We start from the raw sequence: 23,965 nt of genomic DNA, 5'->3' as shown, positions 1-23,965 counted from the left end.
CTAATGGTGGTGCCGAAGATAAAGATCTTGTCCCTTAAACTAATGAATATTCCATCACCTTCTCTTTCTGTTTCACCAGTGTAGAAATTATACGCTTGGGTAACAGTTTCTACATCGACTGGGACCGTAAGATGTACTATCCGCCGAATGACACACCGGCTCAGGCCCGCACCACCACACTCAACGAAGAGCTGGGGCAGATCAAGTACATCTTCTCAGACAAAACAGGAACTCTCACTCAGAACATCATGAGTTTCAACAAGTGCTCCATCAATGGCAAATCCTACGGTACAGTATCTGTTTTTCTTGTTCTCCGAGTTTTATTCCATTGTATGCCTCTTGGTACGCAGAGACTAAATGTGATATCCAGAAGAGTGTCTTTTAAGAAGCTGCAGTGATCAAGTGCAGGACTGCCTGTCAGGGATGCCTGGACAGCCCTGATTACATCATTTGCATACATTAATGTTGTTTTCCTGTCCCTTGTTTCCACTTTTGGCCACCCTTATAGCTTCCTTTTTCTGTCCCAGTATCATTCCAATTAAAGATCCTGCACCTTATTACATTTCCCTCATTGGTTCCAGTTTTACTACATCAATACTCAGATTTGTTTCTTTCTGATACCACTACCTAGGTCTCAGCCTTTTACGGTATCATGGTTACCCAGACATTGCTAACCCTGCAAAACATAACTCACTCCATTTTAACCATTTGTGAAATCAGCCATCCCTCATGGCATTATCTACAAGTTTTGTCAGCTCCTCACACTATTATCGCTCACATTCTACAATTTCAAACATCATGTGGAACAGTATTCCACATCCTGTTCAAGGAGACCTTCTCTGGGCACCTAGCCAATGGCCTGGTCATTTGTCTTTAACCCTGACCTACTTCACTTACCAAAAGGGAGAAATGTTTGTAGGTCTAAAAGTTGTTAGCTCAGTTAGAGCTTAATAGTCATTGACTTGAAAGGCTTATTCATTATATGGTCCTGGACAGTTTTATTTGTAGATTGGTGCATGGTTTGCCTGTGTCAGGCTTTCTGATGGACTAGCCTGACAGGAGGGTTGTCTTTTTTCCCCCTCAGTGCTACCAGCTGGTCTAACAAAAGAAGCTATTTCTTCCTATAAATCTTGTTTTGTGTATATTTTGAGACCACCATATCTCAAACAGAACCACTATGCTAGCTAATGCTGCTAACCTTAGTGCTGCAGTTTGAAAAATATTCAGTCTGTTCTTTCATGTGTCCTTAGCTGACTTTGTTCCAAAGTGCATGTCACCACTAGCGTAATTATAGGATGTGGGTTCAAGGAATAAATAGAAAATACGTGGAAAGAAGGCAGACAGTCTATTAACTATAGATTTTAGATGCTTAGCTTCTTCCTAGGAATGTCTTTCTTTGGATTTGCTGCTCAGGGTTATTTGGAAAAGCCATGCAAGCAAGGATGAATTAGTTCTGCTACCAGGGAAGGTACTCTGGAGGCTTAAGCTTCCCATGTGGAAGGAGGTGTCCAAAAGCCTCTGGGTTAAAGTTCCCAGGGGATCAATTGATGTGCAGTTCTCAGAAAAGATGACTTCTGAGTTTATTCTACAACCTCAGGGCCTTTGTCACAATTGAGGTTGATGGCACAGATGTGGATCTCTCATTCATGTAATTCATGGTATTTTGATGTTATTTCAATGAAGTGCTGAATCTGGCTTGTCTGGGCATAGTCTAGACCTTCCAAATGAAATTTTTATTCAGGCAGAAGAAGTTCCAATAGTGTTTCCAGGAGATGAGATGTCCTCCATTTCTGTGACCAGATCAGCTGTTCAGGGAAAATGAACAGAGCAGCTTTGCTACCTAGGCATGGGAAGAGTGGGCTTTGCCAACTCCTTTTCTGTGGTTGTCCAGGGACTGTAGCAAAACCAATATGATCTAGGAGCTGAATTTTGCCTCACATTCCAAAGGGAAGGTACAAGAGAAGTTATCACCCTAAAGCAGCTTTGTTTCCTACCTATTACTATGTCCTTTCCAGTTTTAGCTTGAGACAAGCCTTGTTCACCTAAATGCCAGTCATTTTTATGGTAACTGCTTTGTATTTCAAGCATCTGTCAGTCTCTCGATCTTGTCATGGATCAACAGAAACTGATTGATACGAATCTTCAGTCTCCAGTGTCCATGACAATTTTTGTGGCAGAGAATCTCGGAGACTGCACTTATCTGGAGTTTGTGGCTATAACCTCAGTCTTTGTTGCTTGCAGGTGATGTGTATGATACATCTGGGCAAAGGATAGAAATAAATGAGGTAAGTGCTGAAGTGCTATCAGGATCTGTGCTTCCAGTGAACCTGTCTAAGTGCTAGTGGACACAATCCACCCAAGCATAGCTCAGGCTCTTGATCCTGAAAGAGCTGATGCTCTTGACCCTGATAACAGGGATGTGTTTTCTTGTGGATGCCAGAGGATTGCCAGAGTTGCATTCCCTTCCAGTAAGCCTGGTTTAAAACCTGGAAGTTGGGCAGCCTAAGTGCCCACTGCTCCCTCAGATTCACATGACATCCTAGTACATGCACAGCTCCTCTTGAATACTTGGCCATTGATGTTCGTTAGAAATTTGGACATTGGTGAATTTTATTATCTTTGGCAGTTAATCAAAGCTTTGGTGGGAAATCAGTAAGTTCAACTCATATTGATAATGAAGTTACTGTCAAATTCCCCTAGCATCTGGATGCTGGAAACTGTGAAAATGGGTGACTTCTCCGTTTCTCTCTAGTCTCTGCTTGCTGGCACAAACCCACATGTCTTGGATTTCTAAAATGTCTGAAAACTGCATACAGTAATCCAAGTAACAAACAGTGAGATGGTGATGAAAATCCCACTCTTTGCTCCAATGATTCATTTCCAGGGCATTTAAAACTTAAATTACTCACTGAAACTGAATGGTTTTGCAGAGTGCTGTGCCTCCAGATTGCCCTTGCTCAGGCATCAGAAAAGGGCTGATTTGCTTGGGGAGCCATGCTTACCTCCTGCCAACCAGCTGCCCAGCAGCTTCTCCTGACCATGATACTCTGTAGAGCAGAGTTCTGCTGCCCATACATCCACAGTGCTGCAGAGCCTGGACCTTGCTGCGCAGATGAGTGTGCATGGGGAGTGGGTCTGTGCTCTAGTGAAAAGTGCTAAATGTCAGCTTGCAGAGGTCAAGCAGATAACTACTGTCCTGGAAACTCTGAGCTCATCAGGGATGGGGTGGGAACCAGAATTATAACGGGCATTCCTCCATGACACATCATGCTGTGAGCTTCTGGCCATTTCTCCAATACGCCTCCCTCTTTAATGGGGCTCCTTTTTTTTTTAGACCAAATGGGCAGTGCCTGTGGAGTTGAACCCTTACATCACTGGTCTGTCATCTTGTTTCCATGTCAGGATTTTTTGTGGCTTTGGGATACTAGGGTGGAGAACACAGTCTTTTTAATTGCTTTAAGTTGTGCTTCATCGTTCCCCTATCACACAGGCAGCCATTAAGATCAGGAGCATGATACCTCCAAGCAGGCATGTGTTGAAGGCAGGCATGTCTTTGCTATAGAAATCCTTTGGCAAGGATCCTGTAGGAGGATTTGCTGTCATACAGAGCGGCATCTTTAGCTAATCAGGTTCTCAGCCTGAGTGCTGCTCTGAAAGACACCTCAAGTGCCTGTCCTCTCCTGCCTCTCCTGTGATTCAGTAGCTCTCATGACCTCCCACATACTTAGAATCATCAGTCTCTGTCATGAACAGCCCTGCAAGAAACGGCCCTTAGTAAATGTAAGGAAGAGAAAGGGGCTATGATGGGCAGGCAGTGGTGTACAGGCATATGAGAGCTCCCAAAAATAACTTGAAGTCATATTTTTGCAGAGCACAGAGAAGGTTGATTTCTCATACAACCCGTTAGCCGACCCAAAGTTTGCCTTCTATGACCATAGCCTGGTAGAAGCTGTGAAGCTGAGTGATGTTCCAACGCACAGGTTCTTCCGGCTGCTCTCCCTTTGTCACACAGTGATGCCAGAGGAGAAGAAGGAAGGTGAGGACTGTTGAAGGCACCAGGCTAAATGTCTATGTTCACCCTGCACCACAGTATGTCTTCTCTCCACAGAAGCTGCTACTGGTCCTTATGGCTCCCTGGTGATTTTCTGTAGTATATGGCTACACATATATCAGTGCCTTTGGAGATGCCACATGGGAAGAGACAGGACCAGGGCCTCCACTGCCTGTGCGTTCCTGTGGTGGAGCTGACATTACTGCAAACACCACACCTCTGGAGTACGGAAACTGCAGGTGCCACAGCTGCCCTGATGTGGCAGATGGCTTTCCCCATTCTTTCTTTGCTTTGCACCAAGTCATAAAGTATTTTTTGCGTTAAAGCAAAGAACATAGACCACAAATCCACTGGAGATTCATTAGCTCCACTCACCCAGTCTTCCCACAGGTACTAGGTCGGTCTCCTCCAATCCCAGACAGGGTAAAAACTATGTTTTAAAGGCTAGAAGCATCAACTGACACACATAAGGCGAAAATGTTAATGAAAAAAAATACATGCAGATGTGACTAGAAGGGGTTAAACCCAAGGAAATTGTCCTCTCATTCTGATCTGTTTGACTCCAAAATTAGTGATAAAAGACTCCAAAAGAGTCTAAGGGGCCTTTTGTCCTTGCTTAGGTGATGGGTTGTGGACCTAAGGTGCTTTTTAGGGCTGCACCTCTGGGAATAGACAGAAAAACAAAGGGTTAACTGCTATACAATGTCTTTTTTGTATTTGTTCAGCCTCAGAAACAAGGCAGAAACCACATTACTCTTTTTTCTTGCATGTCAGGTAACTTGGTGTATCAGGCCCAATCTCCTGATGAAGGAGCTCTCGTCACTGCTGCCAGAAACTTTGGATTCGTGTTCCGGGCTCGCACACCAGAGACCATCACTGTTGTGGAAATGGGAGAAACAAGAATCTACCAACTCCTGGCTATTCTTGATTTCAATAACGTCCGCAAGCGCATGTCTGTTATCGGTATGTTCCCCTTGCTCCCTTCTTTCCTTCCTCACTTTTCGGGCTCTCAAGTTGGCCCTCATTCTTCTGTGATGCCTTTTCCTGGGAATCATAGAATCCTTTATGTTGGAAGGGACCTCCAAGATCATCAAGTCCAACCATTGAGCCATTAGGGCTCTAAAGTCCTCTGCTAAAACAGATCAGAATCTGTCAGGGTTGGAAGGGACCCCAAGGGTCACCCAGTTCCAACCCCTCTGCCATGAGCAGGGACATCTCACACTAGATCAGGCTGCCCAGAGCCTCATCCAGCCTGGCCTTAAAGACCCCCAGGGATGGGGCCTCAACCACCTCCCTGGGCAACCCATTCCAGGGTCTCACCTCCTTTGCCCTGCTTTCTGAATATCATTTACCTCTGAGTGTTTGAGGTGGGCTGCCTTGACTTTTCAATCACACAGCAACAGTGCTAGATAAATACTTAAATTAGGCAGGTGGGAGAACATCTTAACCTCTGCATCGCAATGATGGAGCAGCCTCCTGAAGACACAAAGCTTCTAGCATATCTTACTTCCCTCATGATGGTTCTGGAAAAGTCTTCCTTCTAATCAGCTATAAAATGATCAGTGAAATCTGAGTGGTAATGGACAAAAGCAAGGATAAGTAAAGAAGCCCACTTTCCCAAAAGGAAAATGGAGAAACAACTTGAGAAATCTCATGTAACCTTTATTAACTCTCCAGCATTCTCAGATATTTCAGGAATTGGAATATCCTAACTGTAGCAAGAGAGTGGTAGTACCTCTACAGGTAAGGGCCAATAAGAGCAGAAGGACCAGTTCCCTAGGAACAAATTGTTCTTCACTTTTGAATGCAGATGTCCTGCTTGAAGTACTGCCTGTAGGAACTACATAGTCCAGCAGAGCATCTGCTCAGACCAATGAGATCTGGGTACAGTTATCTGTGCTCCTATCACTAAGGTGGAGAGCAGTTGCATTACCTTCTTTTGTAAGCAACACTTGTCTTGATTCCTGGGGGTTTGCCAAAACTTGGTGGAGTTCAGGCACCCCTAAAATCCTTTCTTTTTGATGGAAGTGCTGTCAATCCCAAGTGCCTCAGTCTGGGTTTTGTAGCATTTGTTTTCCTCTCCCTCATAGTGCGGAGTCCAGAAGGTGACTTGACTTTGTACTGCAAGGGGGCTGACACCATTCTTTATGAACTGCTTCATTCGTCATGTGACTCTCTCAAAGAGGAGACCACAGAACATCTGAATGTAAGTGTTTCCTTCTCCACAACAACTCTGTCTTCCTTTTCTCCAGGTGTGGAAATGTACTTTGTATAGATACAAAAGAAACACATTTCAGAAACAGTACCTAAACATCATTTTTTTAAATTATGGAATAGAGAGGGAAATATATTTATAAAGCCTTAGTTCTCAAATCAGGTACCTAAGCATGGGCACCAGGTGCCATTTGAACTTCTCCGGGACATCCAGACACAGATGGCAAATACAACACAGGACATTCAGAAGACCTGTATTTCTCAGGGTCAGGAGCTGGAAGCCAAGCAGGATAGGTGAAACACTGAAAAGGCACAATGCATCTGTGTTTTGGCAACTAAATTCCATCCAAGTCTGCTGTTACTCTATAGCATGTGCACCCAATGCATGTAAGCACACCTTGGATTTGAATTATCCAAGTGATCAGTGAGAGGCCAGAGAGCTTCTTACCTTCTTGAATACAATGAAGAGCTGCAGTGATTGTGATCCAAAAGGGCTCAGTCAGAAGGGACTTGGCAGGTGTTGGGAGATAGTTTGCTCACCTCACCTTTTTCCAGATCATGTAGGGGCATATTGACTGTGCAGAAAGGAAAATGCATCTTTAAAACTTGTGGCCTTTTATATTGTTGACGGTGTGCACTGAGAGGTGGTTACTTACATAAGGGGATGTCTTGGACAATATTCACTCCCCCTTGTGATGCCAGATACTGCTGGTACCATCCAAAGCACAAGGTAACAGAAGGTTTTGCCAGAAAAGTTGTGTTATAGCAAAAACTTCTCTGCTCACTGCCTGAGGAAGCCAGGAAAAGTTGCTGGCTCAGGATGTGGCAGAGCAGAGCTGTGGATGTGGACTGTTCCTGATGCACCTTTACTTGAAGCCTTGGGGAACACCTCAGTTTTCACCAACAGATCTTTATTATTTCACCAAAGACTGACATCCATAGTGTCGATCACATGTCTTCAGAAAGCACAGTTACCAGGACTTGCTGAGTTGTTGTGACTGACAGTGCTCACACTATGCATTTCAGCCAGCATTGATACCGTAAAAACGTTGAGCTCAGGCCCAAAATCCACACCTTTGTTGAATGTTTATTTATATCTCACTATTCTTTATATCTCACTATTCTGAACCTTTTGTTGAAAAACTGGAACCTGGGAAACCACTGCCTGGTTCATGTAGAGCTTTAGAGCCAGACAGAGGAACACCCTTTTCAATATGTTTTTTTGCAATGCTAAAGTTATCTAGAACTAGTTTTTAAAAAGTACTTTGAGGTTTGTGGTCTAAGGTGTGACTTTTTTTACCCTTCCTCTGTGGATTTGAGTCAAGAAGCTTTTACAGATAGCTGTTTGTTTTCCCACTGTTTGTAAGCCCAAGTGAGCAGATCGTTCTCCTTTGACCTATTCTGCCTTACCACTGTCTCACAGGAGTTTGCTGGCGAAGGACTGAGGACACTCGTGGTGGCCTATAAAAACCTGGATGAAGACTACTTTCAGGACTGGATCAGGCGTCACCATGAAGCAAGCACTGCCTTGGAAGGACGGGAAGATAAACTGTCGGAGTTATATGAAGAGATTGAAAGAGACCTAATGGTTGGTGTTTCAGGAAATCTGGGCCAAGTTCTGAGGGAGGCAGCAGGGATGGTGGTTTGTCAATAAACAGCTCAGTAAACATTGCTCTGCAAACAGCTCAGTGGGCTGCATGATGGGAGTGGTTGAGAAGATGGCAGTCCTGGGTTTTCACTGGCACCTGCGTCAGGAGCCCGTAACTGGGGTGTCAGCCACCAGTGCAGGGGAATGGTTTTATTTTAATTCACGTGGGTCTTAGAGTAGCTTTCTGATGATGGAGTGGCATACCAGAGCCTGAGGGAGATGATGTGGACACAAATATTTCATAGCTACCCACTGTATGTGCAAATGACTGACCTATTTATTTTCCTGTCTTTGAAATGGCAGGCAGTGAATAATCCCCAGTGCCCCTTCATTTTGGAGAGTGTCGTCTTTGTTCTTGCAGCCCTGGGCACGATGGGGAGATGATGTCCATGAACATGTCTGTGTCAATTTGAAACAGGGCTAAACTGTGATCTTCAAGTCATTTCTCTCTCCTTGAGTGTTGTTACAGCTTTTTAGATGCCCTGGGGGGTCTGCCTGTGTTTTAGAGCCGTGAATAATGAATGAAAAGGATGTGTCAGATCTGAGGGGAAGCAATTCAGCTTTTGCACTTGCAGCATGGCTTTTGTGAAATCTCAAAAATCCTGGGAGATGAACTGTTGCTCCTTCCATTAGCTATACACTCAGGATACCAACAGGGCCTGGGAAGAAACAAGTGAGATGCTGGCCTCTGGACATTGCATAGTCCATGGGAAAGAGCCTACTGCCCTTCTGGGTCTCAACAGAGTAGTAGAAAATGCTGATCCTCCAGTCCAGAGAACATATTGTGCAAATGCTCTGTGGATCATGTCCAAAGCAGGAAGGACATGGAGCTTGAGGATGTTAATCCTTTGCAAGACAGCCTTACGGAGCTCACAGCCTGAGCAGAGAAGAGGTCATGGGCTCACAGCAGGAAGAAGTGTGGCTCAAAAGAAAAGACAGTTTACACCAGACCCCTCTCTGTACCCTGTACAGGAGTGACTTCCTGAAGTTGCTCTGAAGATGTAGGACATTCTGGCTTGTGATAGAGAAAGGGTGGGAGAGACAGAGTCAGCAAGGAAGTAGATGGGGCTTGTGGAGGAGTAGAGGACTGGCAAGTATCACAGTCTGGTTGATGGGCAAGAGCAGAAGTCTCTGTGCATGACAGGCTCCTAGTAGGGGATCTTAAGGGAATTAAGGATGTAAGGACATGAGGGGATGGAACATGGTTAGATTCAGAGAGTAGTAGTAAAAGTAGTATTTATCATTGGCTGACCTAAAAACTAAGGAAAATCCACAGCAAAGAAGGTATCAAGATTGTCCCTTCACTTGTTTTTAGACCAGGTCATGGGTAGACGGGCATTGGCCTGTAAACAATAGCCTTGTTCCTTTCTGCAGCTGCAGAAAGACAATGATTTTGGGGAATGCCAGCCCTTGTTCTCTCCTCTTGGGGACATTTGACATCAGGGTCTGTCTTTGGTCTTCCAGTTCAAACTCAGGCTTCCAAGGATGAGCAGGTGGTCTCAAGAGGTGGCTTTATATGTTACAAGCATTTAAGGTCTCGCTAGCTGGACTATGGGCTGCTGGTGTAAATTGTGGACTGTGAAGCTTTGAGGATCCTATAGAGAAGTTCCACCAGAGCTATTTTCTACATTGATAACACTCATAGTTGCTGAATGATGAACATCCCAGGAAGTCCAAGAGGATGTTAGGCTTAAAGCCAACCTCTGAATTTAGTCTCTTAACAGCAAGAAGTAAGTGGTAGCAGATGCTGTCTAAACCTGAGCTAGCAGTGAAGCTTTCATGTCCTTTTGACAATAGGTTAAAACCACCAAGTATCTCCAAAGTGCAGAAAAAGCAATAACTTTAAAAAGTGTCCTGAGCAGCATGTGATTTAGTTGTGTAACAGTATGGAGCAGGGGTGAGGACAAGTCTGTTATGGGATGGAAATGATGTTTAGCAGTCCCATGGCAGCTGCAGTAAAACATATCTGGGAGTATATGCATACACAAGGATGCATATGGAGGTTCGGGGACACAGTTCCACAGCTGTCTGTCCCTCAGTTAAAGCTCTATCTGCTGTGAAGGGGGCAGGTGGAAGAACACAGGTCCTGCAGGTCTGCAAACACATTGGCAAATAACTACTGCACGTTCGTGATCCATCTGAGCCTGGGGGGATTAGAAACTAGAATGTTTGCAGGATCAGGGCTCAGCTCTATACAGTAAATTTCCTGAGAAAGAATGAAAATCAGTACAGACTTATTGTTGGATATAATTTGTGTTTGCTTGAGTAATTACTTGGAAGTCTGATGCTTTCTATTTGCTATCAGTGGGAGGACTCACCAGTTCCTTGCCATTTTCTGTTAAGCTGCTAGGTGCCACAGCGATTGAGGACAAGTTACAAGATGGAGTTCCACAGACGATTGAGACTCTTGCCAAAGCCAACATTAAGATATGGGTTCTCACTGGAGACAAGCAAGGTAAAGGGGCTACAGCTTTGGATGTTTCTCTTCTCTCCCACCAGTGGGATGGTTCTGCTCAGATCCATGTCCTCATTCTTCCTCCTTTGAAAACTGCACAGAAGACACATGTTCAGGGCTTTCCATCACTGCCAGCTGGGTAAAACTCTGGTTATCTGGAATTAGACCAGATAGCTGTAGCTAATCCCTATTCTTAATTCATGTCCTGAGGCTGGAAGCAGTGTGAAGGCAGCATCCTTTGCCTTTGGAGACATGATAATGAGCATCCCATAATCCCTTTCATATGCTGGGAAAAGGTGTCACTTTAGTACAGTCAATCACCCTGGTGAAGAAGGTGGAAAAATTCTTATCCTGCTTTCCAGGAACTTTAATGCTAATGTAGGTGTAGGGTCTCTTTCAGTTTGGTTGTGGCATTAATGATTCAGAACAGAAATAGAGGAAACAGAGGCTTTTGGAGAAATCATTAAGTTAGGAAGAAAAGTTAATAGACTCAAATGAATTCTTTTGGAGAAACAGAAAATTTACTTCTGTGGTCTTGTGAAGCCCAGCTAAGGGAGATTTGCTGCTATGTCCGTCAAGGTGACTCTCCTGGCCTTAATCTTAAACTGGTGACTCTGAAAGGCTCAAAAACCTTTTGGGTGAGAAAGAGAGCTTTTGTCATGTGTATAGAAAGGCCACAGAGATGGTGGGTGACTTTCTGGCTACTAAAATGGGTGATATTGCTGGTTTATCTTTCCCAGAGACGGCAATGAATATTGGTTATTCATGCAACTTGTTGTATGACGACATGGAAGATGTTTTCATTATTGAAGGCAGTACATCTGATGATGTACTTAATGAGCTGAGGTAAGTGGCTGAAGTCTACAGTTTCATTGGTGTATACTGATGCTGTTTGTATTTTGTATTATTCTACTTTATTTTTCCTGTGGGCTTTTCTTAGTGCAGTTCATTAAGGGACCTTCAATCCAGGCTAGCTGGCTCCCTGGAAGATCCAGCAGCTAAACAGAATGTAGAAATCTCCTCTGAGGATAAACTCTGAAGCTTCATGATCCAAGAGGTCAAATCTATATAAGTGTATAAGAAAGCAAGATCCAGGCAGGCAATATCATCTGACATTTGACATGTGATCTGGAGCCACAAAGACTTTGGCTTCAGGCTTGAGCTATGCTGTTGCTCTACTGCAACTCCATTCATCCACATCGCAGTCCTTTGTCTGGACATGGTCCTTCTCTAGCATTATCTGGAAATCTACCTTCCTCCCTGTCCTCATCAGTAGACACAAGTTCTTAGGTATAGGTGGCAAATGGGAGTTCTTCAGTCTTTTTCTCTTGAAATAGGTCGTTGTCAGACAATATGCACAGAAAATTGGGATGCCTTTTAGGATGCTGTCCTGCATGACAGTTAGATGATTTGTTTGACTTTAAATCAGCACAAGTTTAGCATACACTTATTAGAGTTTGAGAAGCATGTCAATGATCTGCATAAGCAGCAGTAGCTAAACTATGCATATTGTTGTGTGGATACAAGGAAAACTGAACTACACTATCAAAGGAAAGTATCAACTTTTTAATTTTCATAAGTTGATTTAATAATGCTTATGTACCTTTACAAGCTTTTCATTATTATTCTGGATTTTTTTTAGGAATGCAAGGAAAAAGATGAAACCAGACTCCTTTCTGGACAGCGATGAAATCAACATTCAGTTTGAAAAAGCTTCAAAAAAGCAAAAAATTTTACCTGATGAACAAGCAAATGGGGTGTATGGTCTGGTTATCACTGGCCACAGTCTGGTAAGGAAGGTTCAGAGTCATGCTACAGCTGAGTTCTCTGAAGAACTTAATGTGATAGGAACACGCTGGAAGTCTGAAAATGCTTTAGAAAGTTAGTTCTAGAGAACTGTGGAGTTTTGTGGGTTTTTTTCCTACTGGGTTCAGTGGTTATATCAAAGGTGATGGGCAAGGTTTCAGAAGGCTGGAACAGAGAATAGTTGACCATGATGTTAGGGGAACAAGATGGTTAGAGTAGCTGGATTAATTTCCACTTCCAGAAAAAAATCTAGAAAAATAATCAGGGAGTTTATGGATGCAGCAAGAAGATAAGATGACATCAGAAAAGGGTTTCAGGTATGCCAGTTCTAACAGGTACATCCAATAATAGACATATTTAACAGGTAGGATATATGTCTTACAATTTAACTAATGGATTGTGTGATGCTCCCCTGTGTGATTTTGTTCCAAGTGAACTGAAGTAATATGGGCTAGATTAAATTGTTAAGCAACAGATGCAAGACTGCCTGGAAAGTACGTCTCTTAAGGGCCCACTGCTGCTCTGAAACAACAGCTGTGGTATCTTCAGGGGGCTATCCCATGTCTATTTGATATTCAATGTTTGGATTAACTGCTTAAAAAGAGAGCAGGTAACACCAGGCTGAGAGCAACTGCAAGCATGATGGATTTTAAGATTAGATTTTAAAACAATTTTAACAAATTCGAGAAATACATTTGAAAAATAGAGAAGACAGTTCAGTAATAACAAATGTGTTGTCCTCCACTTTCATATAATCAACACACATGCAAAATCAGAGATGTTTATGTAAGTGCACAATCTGTAAGACTTGTGAAGTCTGTAAGACTCCTGCTTCATTTGGCATCAGGAAAGTTTTAGCTGAGATAATTGAAGTAATTTGGGCCATTTTCTTGGAGGAAATGTAGACCAGCTAGAGAGAATACAAATGAAACCACAAGAGTAGTCAGGCATGACCCAGAAAGCACAGGGGAAAACTGATAGAGTTAGGGTTTCTGAGCCTGGAGAACACTGATCAGTCTTGGTAGTACTCTTCAAACAATAACAGGTAAACAAAGTAATGGAATTGAACTGAGATAAGAGAAGTCTGGGTGAAGCGTCTTCCTGGTGAGAATAGTGAAGTATGGGAAAATGTTTTCCATCCCTGAAAATTTTTTAGAACAGGTTAGGAAAAAAAAAAAAAAAAAAGATACATTTCACCCTGTCAAGGAAAGAATGCTTAGTCTAGTTCGGTTTTATGTGTCTATTCTATTTTGCCTTCCCAGATTGCAGGGGAAGCAAACAGGTAGACATGGAAAGCTGCCTTTTGGAGATAGTAGGGTTAGGGTTCTGTTGACTGCGGTTGCTACCCCTCTTGATGGCAGTCCAGCAAATGTAACTCCCAGGTTTATACTACTCTGGCAAATTACTATCCAAAAATCTTACCTTGCTCTATTTTTGGCTTGTGTGGCATGCATACAGACCTGGAACAGAGGGGACACTTTCAGGCAGTGTCTGCATTCTCAAATGCCCTCCCTCCCTCTTTTACACTCACTCCATCTTTAAATCCAGGGCCTTAATCTCCTTTAGATCCTTCCTGCTAAACAGGCAAGAGCTCTGTCAAGCCTGACTCATCTGCATAGGTGAATTCTCTGACATCCCAGCCAGCTACAAGCCCTTGCCTGTTCCTACTGCATCCCTTCAGCCTGCAGCACAGATCTCAAGTGCTGTGCTATCAAAGCATCACTGGCATTAGTGATAAAGCTTTCTTTCCTCTCCTTTCTGGAAAACCATACACTCACCCACATCCTGGTGAGGAGATACGTCCCACACAAAGAAATTAAAACCTGGACTGTGTGGGAGCTGCCAGTTCACATTGCCTGTAACAGAGTGGACACAGCCAGTCTCACCAAGGCTGTGGCTTTCTCCTGCGTGTGGAGAAAACTACTTTATTTATTTATTTCTATGCTCAGGCAAGACCTTATCGCTCTTAACAACTACCTGAAAGGAGGTTGTGGTGAGGTGGGGCTTGGTCTCTTTGCTCACGTAATGAGTGATAAGGCAAGAGGAAATGGCTTCAAGCTGCTCCAGGGGAGGTTTAGGTTGGATATTAGGAAAAAATTACTTACCAAGAGGGTTATCAAGTACTGGAACAGAATGCCCAGGGAAGTGGTAGACTCACCATCCCCGGAGGTATTTAAAAGATGTGTAGACGTGGCACTTTAGGCACAGGGCTTAGTGGTGGTCTTGGTAGTGCTGCATTAGTAGGTGACTTGATGATCTTAAAGCTCTCTTCCAACCTAAATAACTCTACGATTCGAGAGCTTGAGCAATGGTAAATAGAGCTGATACTGTCCCACTCAAACATAGCATCTGTTCAGTGCCATATCCCTGTGTGCAGACAGGTGTGGTGGCAGCACGGGGGCTATGCACATGTGAGGTCTTACTTAAGCAAAGCAAGTGAACAGAAAGACATCATCATCATCATGGCATCACCGTACTAGTGGAATTGTGTGCAGTACCATTAATATACTATGTGGTAACATTTTACTAGTGCTCTGCAGTGAGGGTGTTGTGGCAAAAGCAATTTCTAACCGCATGGACCCGTCGGTACTAAAGCTAAATTATGAAAAGGTCTTGTTGATCAAGCCTGTCTGCCCCTGATGGGAAGGGAGCGTGGGTGTTGGTGACTCACAGCTCTCTGTGTCAAGAAGAAAGGATATCTGGCCTAAGGACTGTCTGCCCTATGCAGAAAAGGCTGTGGGTCTGCTGTGATGGCTCTGAGGAGGAGAGAGACCTGTAGATTCTTTCCATGCATGTCTCCTGAGAAGAGACACCAAAGAACAGAGCCAAAATGCATGATCAGAAAGAAATATGAAAACTAACACTGTTCCCTCCTCCTCCTCACACAGAGCTGAAGGGGTGATCAGATGTCCAATTATCTCTGTGTTTCCTGAACATAAATAACACAGCTGACCGATTTAAAAGGTTATCACTCATACCAAAGTTGCCTTCCCCTTGGCTTTGTGTTTTGCTTTGTCATGCCCACCTGAGCTCAGCTTTTACCATGTTTTTTTTTAATTAACTACTCCCAGATTGAAATATTTTCTATTCATAGTACAGATCTCCCACAGCTTACAAATAAATGAAGAGGGATGAGCAGATACTCTCTTGAGTGGAGATATGTAAGATTGCCTCTGGCCCAGCAGCAACTTTGATAATTCAGTGCTCCTGTGGTTTGACACTGGTGCACTGTCAGGTTACATCAGCCAGAGCAGTTGTTGTGCAAGCCCAGCTGTGGTGTATCCAAGGTGCTCTCTTGCAGGTGTGTGCTGTGTAGTGGGATGCTGTGTGGATGCTCCCTGTGACTGACGAACAGATTCACCTGGAGTGCCTCATACCTTCCTCTGCTGTGTGGAAGAATTAGCTCAGTTCTCATTTCCTTCTTGCTCCATCCTTTCTGTCAGGCCACAAGTTCCTGCTAGTCTTGCATAACACCCTTTTTGCTCCTTCCTCTCAGGCTTACGCGCTGGAAGGGAACCTGGAGCTGGAGCTGGTGAGAACTGCCTGCATGTGCAAAGTGGTGATCTGCTGCCGGGTGACACCCCTGCAGAAGGCACAGGTGGTGGAGCTGGTGAAGAAGTACAAGAAGGCTGTGACCCTGGCAATCGGAGATGGTGCCAATGATGTCAGCATGATCAAAAGTGAGTGATGGCTGACAGCCACCATGCACTAGCAAACTGACTCACTGATGTATCAGCTATCTGAGGTGGCCTAGCAGTGCCTTCTGTACTACCTTCTTTGTGGGATGATGTGGCTGTGTCCCAAGTTTTGGTAGGTTTCTACAGACTGCTGTCACTGTAGGCTGCCCTGTAGGACACACAAGAGACCCCTTTGTCTGCTTTGACAACCAGGACTGCAGGGAGCTAAGGAGGTTTTTACGGCCTCCATTTCTACGTTACAAGAGCCAACAGCCCACTGGGGCTGTGTCATGCCGACCTGTGTGTCTGCATGGCCACCATCACAAGGGTATCACAATGAACAAACAAGTTTGTTTGCAATGCAGAAAGAAAATCTTCATGCCTGTCAATAGGCTGTATAATGTTACATTATTTTTTTAAACATTTGCATGTGGTAGGGCCATTTGTCAGTCGTCTCCCTTGAGTTATAAATCAGGGTCTTCTAGGTCCCTTTGTCCTTGAGCGTCATTTGATGCTGGATTACCTCAGTGAATTTATGAAAAAAATCTCCCAACTAGGTATAATTAAATTAAGATTATTCAGAAGGGCCTATTTCTAATCTTCCTTGTGTTAATTTGTAGGAATTGATTAACTGGAGCCTTTTAATTAAGAAAGAAAAGGCTAAGTAGGGAGCTTCGAGGGAGATAAGTCAGGCAGTCAGTAAAGAAAGGATAAGAAAAGTTAAAAGTGTACATGATAATTAGAAACTAACCCACTCTCCCCCCCTGAGAGGGTTGGGACTTTGGGATTTTATCAATTCACTGTTCCGTGGAAACCTCTAAATCTAACAAACCTCCAGCCATCAAGATTGTTCTCATTAGTAAAAGCTGTATAATTAGCTGTCACATTAAACTTATGTCCATGTTTAATAAACCCAAGTTACTATTAAAAAAGACGTGACTCTTCTATCTAATTATTTGATTGAACTAATAAAGTCCAGGAAATATGAAAAGGCATCAGTCTGTGTTGTACCACTGTGTCTGAAAAATCTATAAGGAGATTGAAGATTTTTCTTGTTTGGAGTGATGCTTTAAGGCCACTGGAAGGACATGAAATACATGTAAATATGTCACAGGTCAATATAAATGAAAGTTATTTTTTCATAACAGCAGTTGTTTCAAACAACAGCAGTTATGCTGTTGGAATATGTTTAGAAAGAAAACATGAATTGTCACTGAGGGTGCAATTTCATTCAGAAAATAAAAGCCTTGCTGCTGGAAGCATATCAACACAGCCAAAATTGTAATTCTGCTGAAAGAATTAGTGCCCAAAAATATATTTTAAAAACTTTAAAAAACCCAAAACACCAAACAAAAAAACACCACAAGCTTTACATACGACCTTTTATGGTGTTTGGGAAGGAATTAACAGTGTCCCAGTGCAGTGAACTCATTTTAAAAACGGGGTGATCAAACCTCTCTTTGCAATGACATGATCAATAACCTTCTTGTTGCAGCTGCCCACATTGGGGTTGGTATCAGTGGCCAGGAGGGCATGCAGGCAGTCCTGTCCAGTGACTTCTCCTTCGCCCAGTTCCGTTACCTGCAGCGCCTGCTCCTGGTTCATGGCCGGTGGTCCTACATCCGCATGTGCAAGTTCCTCAAATATTTCTTCTATAAGAATTTTACCTTCACATTAGTGCATTTCTGGTATGGCTTCTTCTCTGGCTTCTCAGCACAGGTAGGTCCAGTTTCTGTTTTCTCATTGTCACATCTGGCATTTACAAACTGGAAATGCTTTTAAAGGAAATAACTAAGACATTCCCTTCATCTCACTGAATGGCAGACAGGTCTGTCTTCTTCATCTGCATGAGTATAAAGCAAGTATCGCTGCCTTCATTGTGCAGAAGACAGATGTCTGAAGACACTTAAGTGCATTATGGAGCACATAGGTCCCTTGTGGGTTTTTCACAGTGTTCAAAGTGACTACAGCCATTAAACAAGGATGAAGAGTACACACAGGCCTGACCACAGAGTCATAGAATCATAAAATCATAAAATCACACAATATTTTGGTTTAGATGGGACCTTTAATGGTCATCTAGCCCAACCCCCCTGCAGTGAGTAGGGACATCTTCAACTAGAGCAGGTTACTCAGAGCCCCATCCAACCTGACCTGGAATGTTTCCAGAGATGGGGCATCTACCACCTGTCTGGGCAGCCCTCATTGTAAAAGATTTCTTCCTTCTATCTAGTGTAAATTTCCCCTCTTTTAGTTTGAAACCGTCACTCCTTGTCCTGTCACAAAAGGCCCTGCTAAAAAGTCCATCTCCATCTTCCTCATAGGCCCCCTTGAAGTACTGAAAGACCACAATAAGGTCACCATGGAGTCTTCTCTAGGTTGAACAACTCCAACACTTCCAGCCTTTCTTCACAGAAGGGATGCTCCATCCCTCTGCTTCCAACATGCTAACAGTGCAAGCATAAGTCTTACATAGATCTGCACCAAACTGGTCACAAAAATGATCAGTTTAACCCCAGGCATGTTTCAGCAGCTTGCATGAGGATGAAATCTCCTGCAGTGGAAAAATCTGATATTATTTTAAGACAAAACCAATTTCCAACCCACCCCACCCTGGGGAAATAGAGATATATAGCATGCAATTGATAGCCCCGGGGCTGAGGGTGCAGGGTGCGTGCAGGGGCCCTGCCCACTGGATGCCCACCGCAGAGCGCTGCTCCCACCTGGTGTCTCCAATCAAAATGTTCCAGCATGTAATTGTGTATGCTTTCAGAAAAGACAGCTTTTTCCTAACTTCATTCTCTCATTTTGTTTTTTTTTTTTCAGACTGTCTATGACGAGTGGTTCATTACACTTTACAATTTGGTATATACCTCCCTCCCAGTGCTAGGAATGAGCCTCTTCGATCAGGTATTGTTTCTATGACCACTTGGATTTTTTTTTTTAATTGAGGTTTTATCTCCAGGTGCTTTGAGCTGGTTCCATGAAACAAAAGCAGCTGAATTTTTGGGTAGCTATTGTGATAGCTCCTGAAATAGCTTCCCAATAGCGAGACCTGAGAGCCCAAAAAAAAAGAGCACACCAGGAAGGAGATAGATAGTGTATTATCCTGACTTGGCCTGTGGGCTTCAATGTGTGATGAGACTTTTGGGTTAGGCTGTTGACTATGGCAAAACCTGCCATTGCAACACTCCCCTGAAGCAGCTACATCTTACTATGTCAGGCTGTGCTCCTGAAGCCTGACAAGCAACTTTTTAATGACAACACAAAAAATGAACCAGGTCTCTGAAGCCAGGTTTTCCAGGTTCAGTCTTTTTAGTGGAAGTCTTCCTGCAGTAATTTCACATTTCTACCTCATTATTACTGATCGGCAAGACACAGGGGCAATAAAGCTGTTCCTATATGCCTTTTAAAAATAAGTAGGAACTTTCTGCTCAGTGGTTTGCAGTATTCAGCTCTAGACACATGAGGGATCCAAGTCAGACAGCCTTCACTGTGTGAGCACCTAGGCAAGGTATTTTCTATCCCTTAGCTTTCAAGCAGCTCTCTGGAGAGCAGACTGACTGCCTAAGATGAAGTGTACCTTTTTTTCCCAATACTTGTCAGTTTTCTCAGCACAAGAAAGGGGAAATTCAACATGGAAAATACGTCTAGGTGACCTGAGGATGCGTCATGTTAGTCAGCACAACTGAGTGAATTGTGTGCTAAGATTTTTCCGATGGAAATGCATGTCATGGGGACATGGCAACCCTAAGTGGTCTTAGGCTGGGCAAGTGCCAGCAAATCTGACCATCTCCTATCTACTTTCAGGATGTGGATGATCGTTGGAGCATTTTATTTCCTCAGCTGTATGTGCCTGGCCAGCAAAACCTCTATTTTAACAAAATGGTGTTTGTCACGTGCATGTTGCAAGGGATCTACAGTTCCCTCATTCTCTTCTTCATCCCCTATGGGGCCATGTACAATACAATGAGAAGTGATGGGAAGGCCATTGCTGACTACCAGTCCTTTGCACTGATCGCCCAGACCTGCTTACTGATTGTGGTGTCTGTCCAGGTAAGGCATCCCAGGTAATATATTTAAGAATTAGTTGCTATTTTGTGAAGACAGTTTCTGGAGGTCCACTTGGGATCTTGATAGCATTGTACTAGATACTGAATCTTGCATTTTTTGGAAAAAAAAAAAAAAGATCTCAACACCAGATGACTCTCCTCAGTTCAACAGAAGAACAGATTTGTGTGTTAAGAAAGATCAGGGTGACAGGAAAGCAGAGTCTTTGCCTCAGGAAGTTTGCAGTTAAGGATGGGAATAGAGAAGGACTCGTTCCAGTTTTATGGAAGGGTTTGAATCACAAGACTGTCTGCCTGCTATCAGGCAGCTTTTTATAGGGACTCCATTGTGTGGCTGTCTCTGTAGCCTGGCCCCATGCATGATGCAGATGCTAGGCCTGCACTTGATGGAAAAAATAACTAAGACTTGGGTGGTACAAAATTCAGATGGTACTAACAGGATGAGAGCAATTTCTTAACCAGTGAATAGCACCTCTCTAGATAACGGTTTCTGTTGCCTGTGGTCTTGTAGGTCCCTTCTCCTAAGTTTCAATGCTAGATCACAGCTTGAGGGTGGGGACATAAGCACAGCTCATTTGAATTTTGTATCCTGTCTCCAGTACTGGCCACCTGGTGAATCCCTGAGAAGAGGGCAACAACCGGGTAGTTGTAGTAATGTTTGCCCTGAATGGCCCCTCAGCATCCTATAATCTGTGGCTTCATATTTATTGAGGCTTGAATGAGTAGCAGCCTCAGAGGCAGGTGTGCAAAGTGGAGAACAAGCTGTTTTCAGCACAGATCTGCTAAATATTTAAGGCACTGACAATAGCTTTATTGCTCCATTCTTTCAGATTGGCTTGGATACCTCTTACTGGACAGTTGTGAACCAATTCTTCATCTGGGGCAGCCTTTCTGTTTACTTTGCTATCACCTTCACCATGTACAGTGATGGCATGTACCTGATCTTCACAGCCTCCTTTCCCTTCATTGGTAAGCCTTGGGACAAATCTGGATTGCACTCAAAATGGGATTACTGCAGGTTTTAAATCTATTTGGTATCTCTAGTACATATTATCTCTTTAGAGGCAGTACGGAATGTATTGATTGCCTTTTCTACAAGAAATGCCATGGTACTTCCAAGAGCTTCTGGGAATGCTTATGTTGATGCCTATCTATCCAGGGGGACTTGTGCCAGTCCACTTCCTTGCATAAGAACACACATTCACATGTAGCCACAGGAACGGTCCTTTAAATAAACTTGCTGCACTGGCTGGAACGTTTTCTGCTGCTATTTTATGTTCTGTTTCCAGGTGCCCAATTCTTACAAATATCTAGGAGAATTTTGTTTTGTTGCAGAAAGGTGCCTGTTCTTTTATAAATAAGTTAACACATTAGTATAGGAAAGCATAGAAGTGCAACATCCAGTTAAACATGAGAAAAAAATGCCATGTGGTTATGGTGAGCCTTCAACCAGGTTAAATGGCAAATTCCCAATTAAAATAAAATTTCAGTCATGGCCAGGTCTTTGGAGTTACTCTACGTAACAGGTTTCTGAACTCATTCAAAAAGTGAAGGACAAATGAATCCATCCCGTGAGACTTTGACCATGAGGAAAAGAAAAGCTTAGCAAAGTTATTCAGATGTTTTTAATAGCTCTGTGGATCCACAGCAAATATTGATACAGAAATTTTGAGAGTCCACTGCCGAAATCGCAAGGCTTTTTTTCCAAGTCTCAGATAGGTGTATTACTCAGGGCCTTTATTTCTGGATAACTGTTCAGCTAAGACTTGTTCTGCCCATCTTCGCTGCAATACAAAGGTGCATGTACATTTCAGAAATATCTGAGACACAGGTCAGTTGTTACAACATACTTTCCAAGGAGACGGTCACATCCACTGTAATATGGCTTTTAGTATCAAAAATGCTAAGCAAGAGAAGACAGTGTCTGTTCATTTTCCAAAGACAGGTAGTAGTTCACTTGCCAGAGATACCTTTATCTGCTGCTCTGTTGGTACTACATAGGTGAAATCAGCTATAATGCTGCAGGCCGCTTAATAAGGTCTCAGTCTGAAATAATTTTTAAGGAAAGCGTTTCTAGTCTGGGCTCAGACAACTTGTTTACTTTAATTTCAGTGGAGTTGTATTACAGCAGAATTTAGCCAACTGAAAAGAAAACATTCAGCAACTTAACTGCCAACAACAGCATCATTAAGCCCTGTAATGAGGGTTTTGCAGACTGTTTGTTCTATCTTACATTCCTTTGGTTTTGGAGGAGCCAGAAAGTGAGCACTTTGGTTTCAAAGAAGGTGTCAGTGTCACGCCAGCACATGGCAGTTGCTCTGCCAGTGCACCCATTACACCATGCTGTCCATGCAGGTGCCCGGAGCAACACACACTCCTCTTGTAAAAGGCTGTGATCCTATCATCTGCTGGGCAGTCAGAGTCAGTGCTCCCATATGGTTCAGGAAGTGGTTCTGTGAAGTTAGAAAATAGTATTGCTCCTTTGGCACTGGAGTCCTGGAAAAGGTGAGAGGGCTGGACTGCTGCTGAAGAAGGTCTCCTGAACATTGATATCTATTTTTTGCAGTGATCTAACTCTTTGTAAAGAGATGTGGCATTCACTCTGACATCCTTGTCTCCGTGAGTTGTTGCTGCAGCTGTATCTGGATGCTGCGTTTTACTTTGCTCATCTCAGACAGTGATATTGGTATTGCTGTCCTCTCTACAGCAAGTTGATTCCACCGTTGCGGGCGGCGTCTGCTTTATATTTTGGTCTGTTTGACAACTGCTTTGGAATCACAGAGAGTGAAGGGTTCAGGTGAATGATGGTGAGAGATGCTGCTGTTACAGTTTTAATAATGGTTTGTTTTGGTTTTTTTTTTCAGGTACAGCTCGAAACACTCTCAGCCAACCAAATGTGTGGCTAGCAATCTTCCTCAGCATCACGCTCTGTGTACTGCCTGTAGTTGGCTTTCGATTCCTGAAGGCTCAGTTAAAGCCAACTCCCAGCGACAAAGTAAGGAGATGCCTTGTTAAACCAGAACTACCTAAGCTTTCCATGGAGCCCTATTGCACAGGCTCGGCATTGCTCTCAGTGTCTGTTCCTGTAGGTGCAAGTGCTGCCATCTGTCTGTCCCCTAGATCCTTGAGAAGGAGGACAGAATTTGGGTTTTGGCACAGTTCAAACCATCTGCAGCTGGGATTGAGGCTGAGATTAGATAGCTCTGGAGTGAGGAAGCTGCACTATTTTTAGGAGCAGGGGTTTAAGTGTTGTGGCTCAGCGCAGAGGAGTGGCATGTTCCTCCTGCCCTGCTACCATATGGTTTTTAGCCTGGCAGACCTCAGCCCTGCACTCTCCACCCAGGCAGATGTGCTTGCTTGGGATTTTTTTACTTCAGAATTTACGTAGCCAATGGTAATACACATCCTTTGAAACCTGCTGCCCACCCATCCCCAGAAACAGGAAGATGAGACCGTTATGGAAAGGAGAGGCTGAGAGAGATGGATTGGCAGGCAGCGCCCATCTCTCTATCGCCAGCGGTCCCCTCCAGGAGATGAGTGTAAACACAGCTCCCTCGGCTGGCTTTCAAACAGGAGCATCTCCTAAATGCTGCTGCCACCTGGTGCTCCCTTCGTCTTCCTGCACTGAGCTGCGAGACTGAGCACAGCCCCTGCTCCCCAGTGCATTCCCTGATCAGCCCTGTGTGTCTGTGAAGCCCCCCAGGTACTCCAGGACCGTTGGAGACTAGTGAAAAGGAATTCTCAGCCCTTGCAGAGAGGGTAGGTGGGTGCTAGAGAGGACTGCTAGGAGGTAAGGTCTTCAGGACACAGTAAAGAGGTAGTTTAGGTTTGTAAAAATGCAATGAGTTGAGTAGAAGTCTCACAGAGCTGTGGCCCAGAAACTCAGCCTCAGGGCTTGAGCTGAGCATCTCTCTCGAGTGCAAAGTTACATTATTTTTCTACTTCCCGTGGGAAGTGAATGGTTTGGGTTTCCTGCTGTACGGAGATTCACAACTTGCAGTAAGAGAGGAACTTAAACACAGACCTGATGCTTAGAGAGGCCAA

At 43.8% G+C, this 23,965-nt stretch overlaps 1 protein-coding gene across 1 annotated transcript in view; it reads left to right on the top strand.

Annotated features, from left to right (window-relative positions):
• Nucleotides 1-23,965, top strand: part of LOC103782028 (phospholipid-transporting ATPase FetA-like) — a 48,124-nt gene that overhangs the window by 20,262 nt on the left and 3,897 nt on the right. Inside the window, exons 12-26 of the mRNA XM_008949760.1 lie at nucleotides 80-288; nucleotides 2,242-2,285; nucleotides 3,871-4,036; nucleotides 4,826-5,014; nucleotides 6,142-6,257; nucleotides 7,689-7,853; nucleotides 10,257-10,368; nucleotides 11,109-11,214; nucleotides 12,011-12,158; nucleotides 15,671-15,854; nucleotides 17,347-17,570; nucleotides 18,678-18,761; nucleotides 19,662-19,907; nucleotides 20,752-20,890; nucleotides 22,786-22,916. Coding sequence (XP_008948008.1) covers nucleotides 80-288; nucleotides 2,242-2,285; nucleotides 3,871-4,036; nucleotides 4,826-5,014; nucleotides 6,142-6,257; nucleotides 7,689-7,853; nucleotides 10,257-10,368; nucleotides 11,109-11,214; nucleotides 12,011-12,158; nucleotides 15,671-15,854; nucleotides 17,347-17,570; nucleotides 18,678-18,761; nucleotides 19,662-19,907; nucleotides 20,752-20,890; nucleotides 22,786-22,916 — 2,263 coding nt within the window. The remainder of the gene's footprint in view (nucleotides 1-79; nucleotides 289-2,241; nucleotides 2,286-3,870; nucleotides 4,037-4,825; nucleotides 5,015-6,141; nucleotides 6,258-7,688; nucleotides 7,854-10,256; nucleotides 10,369-11,108; nucleotides 11,215-12,010; nucleotides 12,159-15,670; nucleotides 15,855-17,346; nucleotides 17,571-18,677; nucleotides 18,762-19,661; nucleotides 19,908-20,751; nucleotides 20,891-22,785; nucleotides 22,917-23,965) is intronic.

Source organism: Merops nubicus, unplaced genomic scaffold, assembly GCF_000691845.1.
Source record: "Merops nubicus isolate BGI_N331 unplaced genomic scaffold, ASM69184v1 scaffold871, whole genome shotgun sequence".
NCBI classification, from domain to species: domain Eukaryota; kingdom Metazoa; phylum Chordata; class Aves; order Coraciiformes; family Meropidae; genus Merops; species Merops nubicus.
The sequence above is the reverse complement of the archived record's forward strand: the minus strand, read 5'-3'. Positions and strand labels throughout refer to the sequence as shown.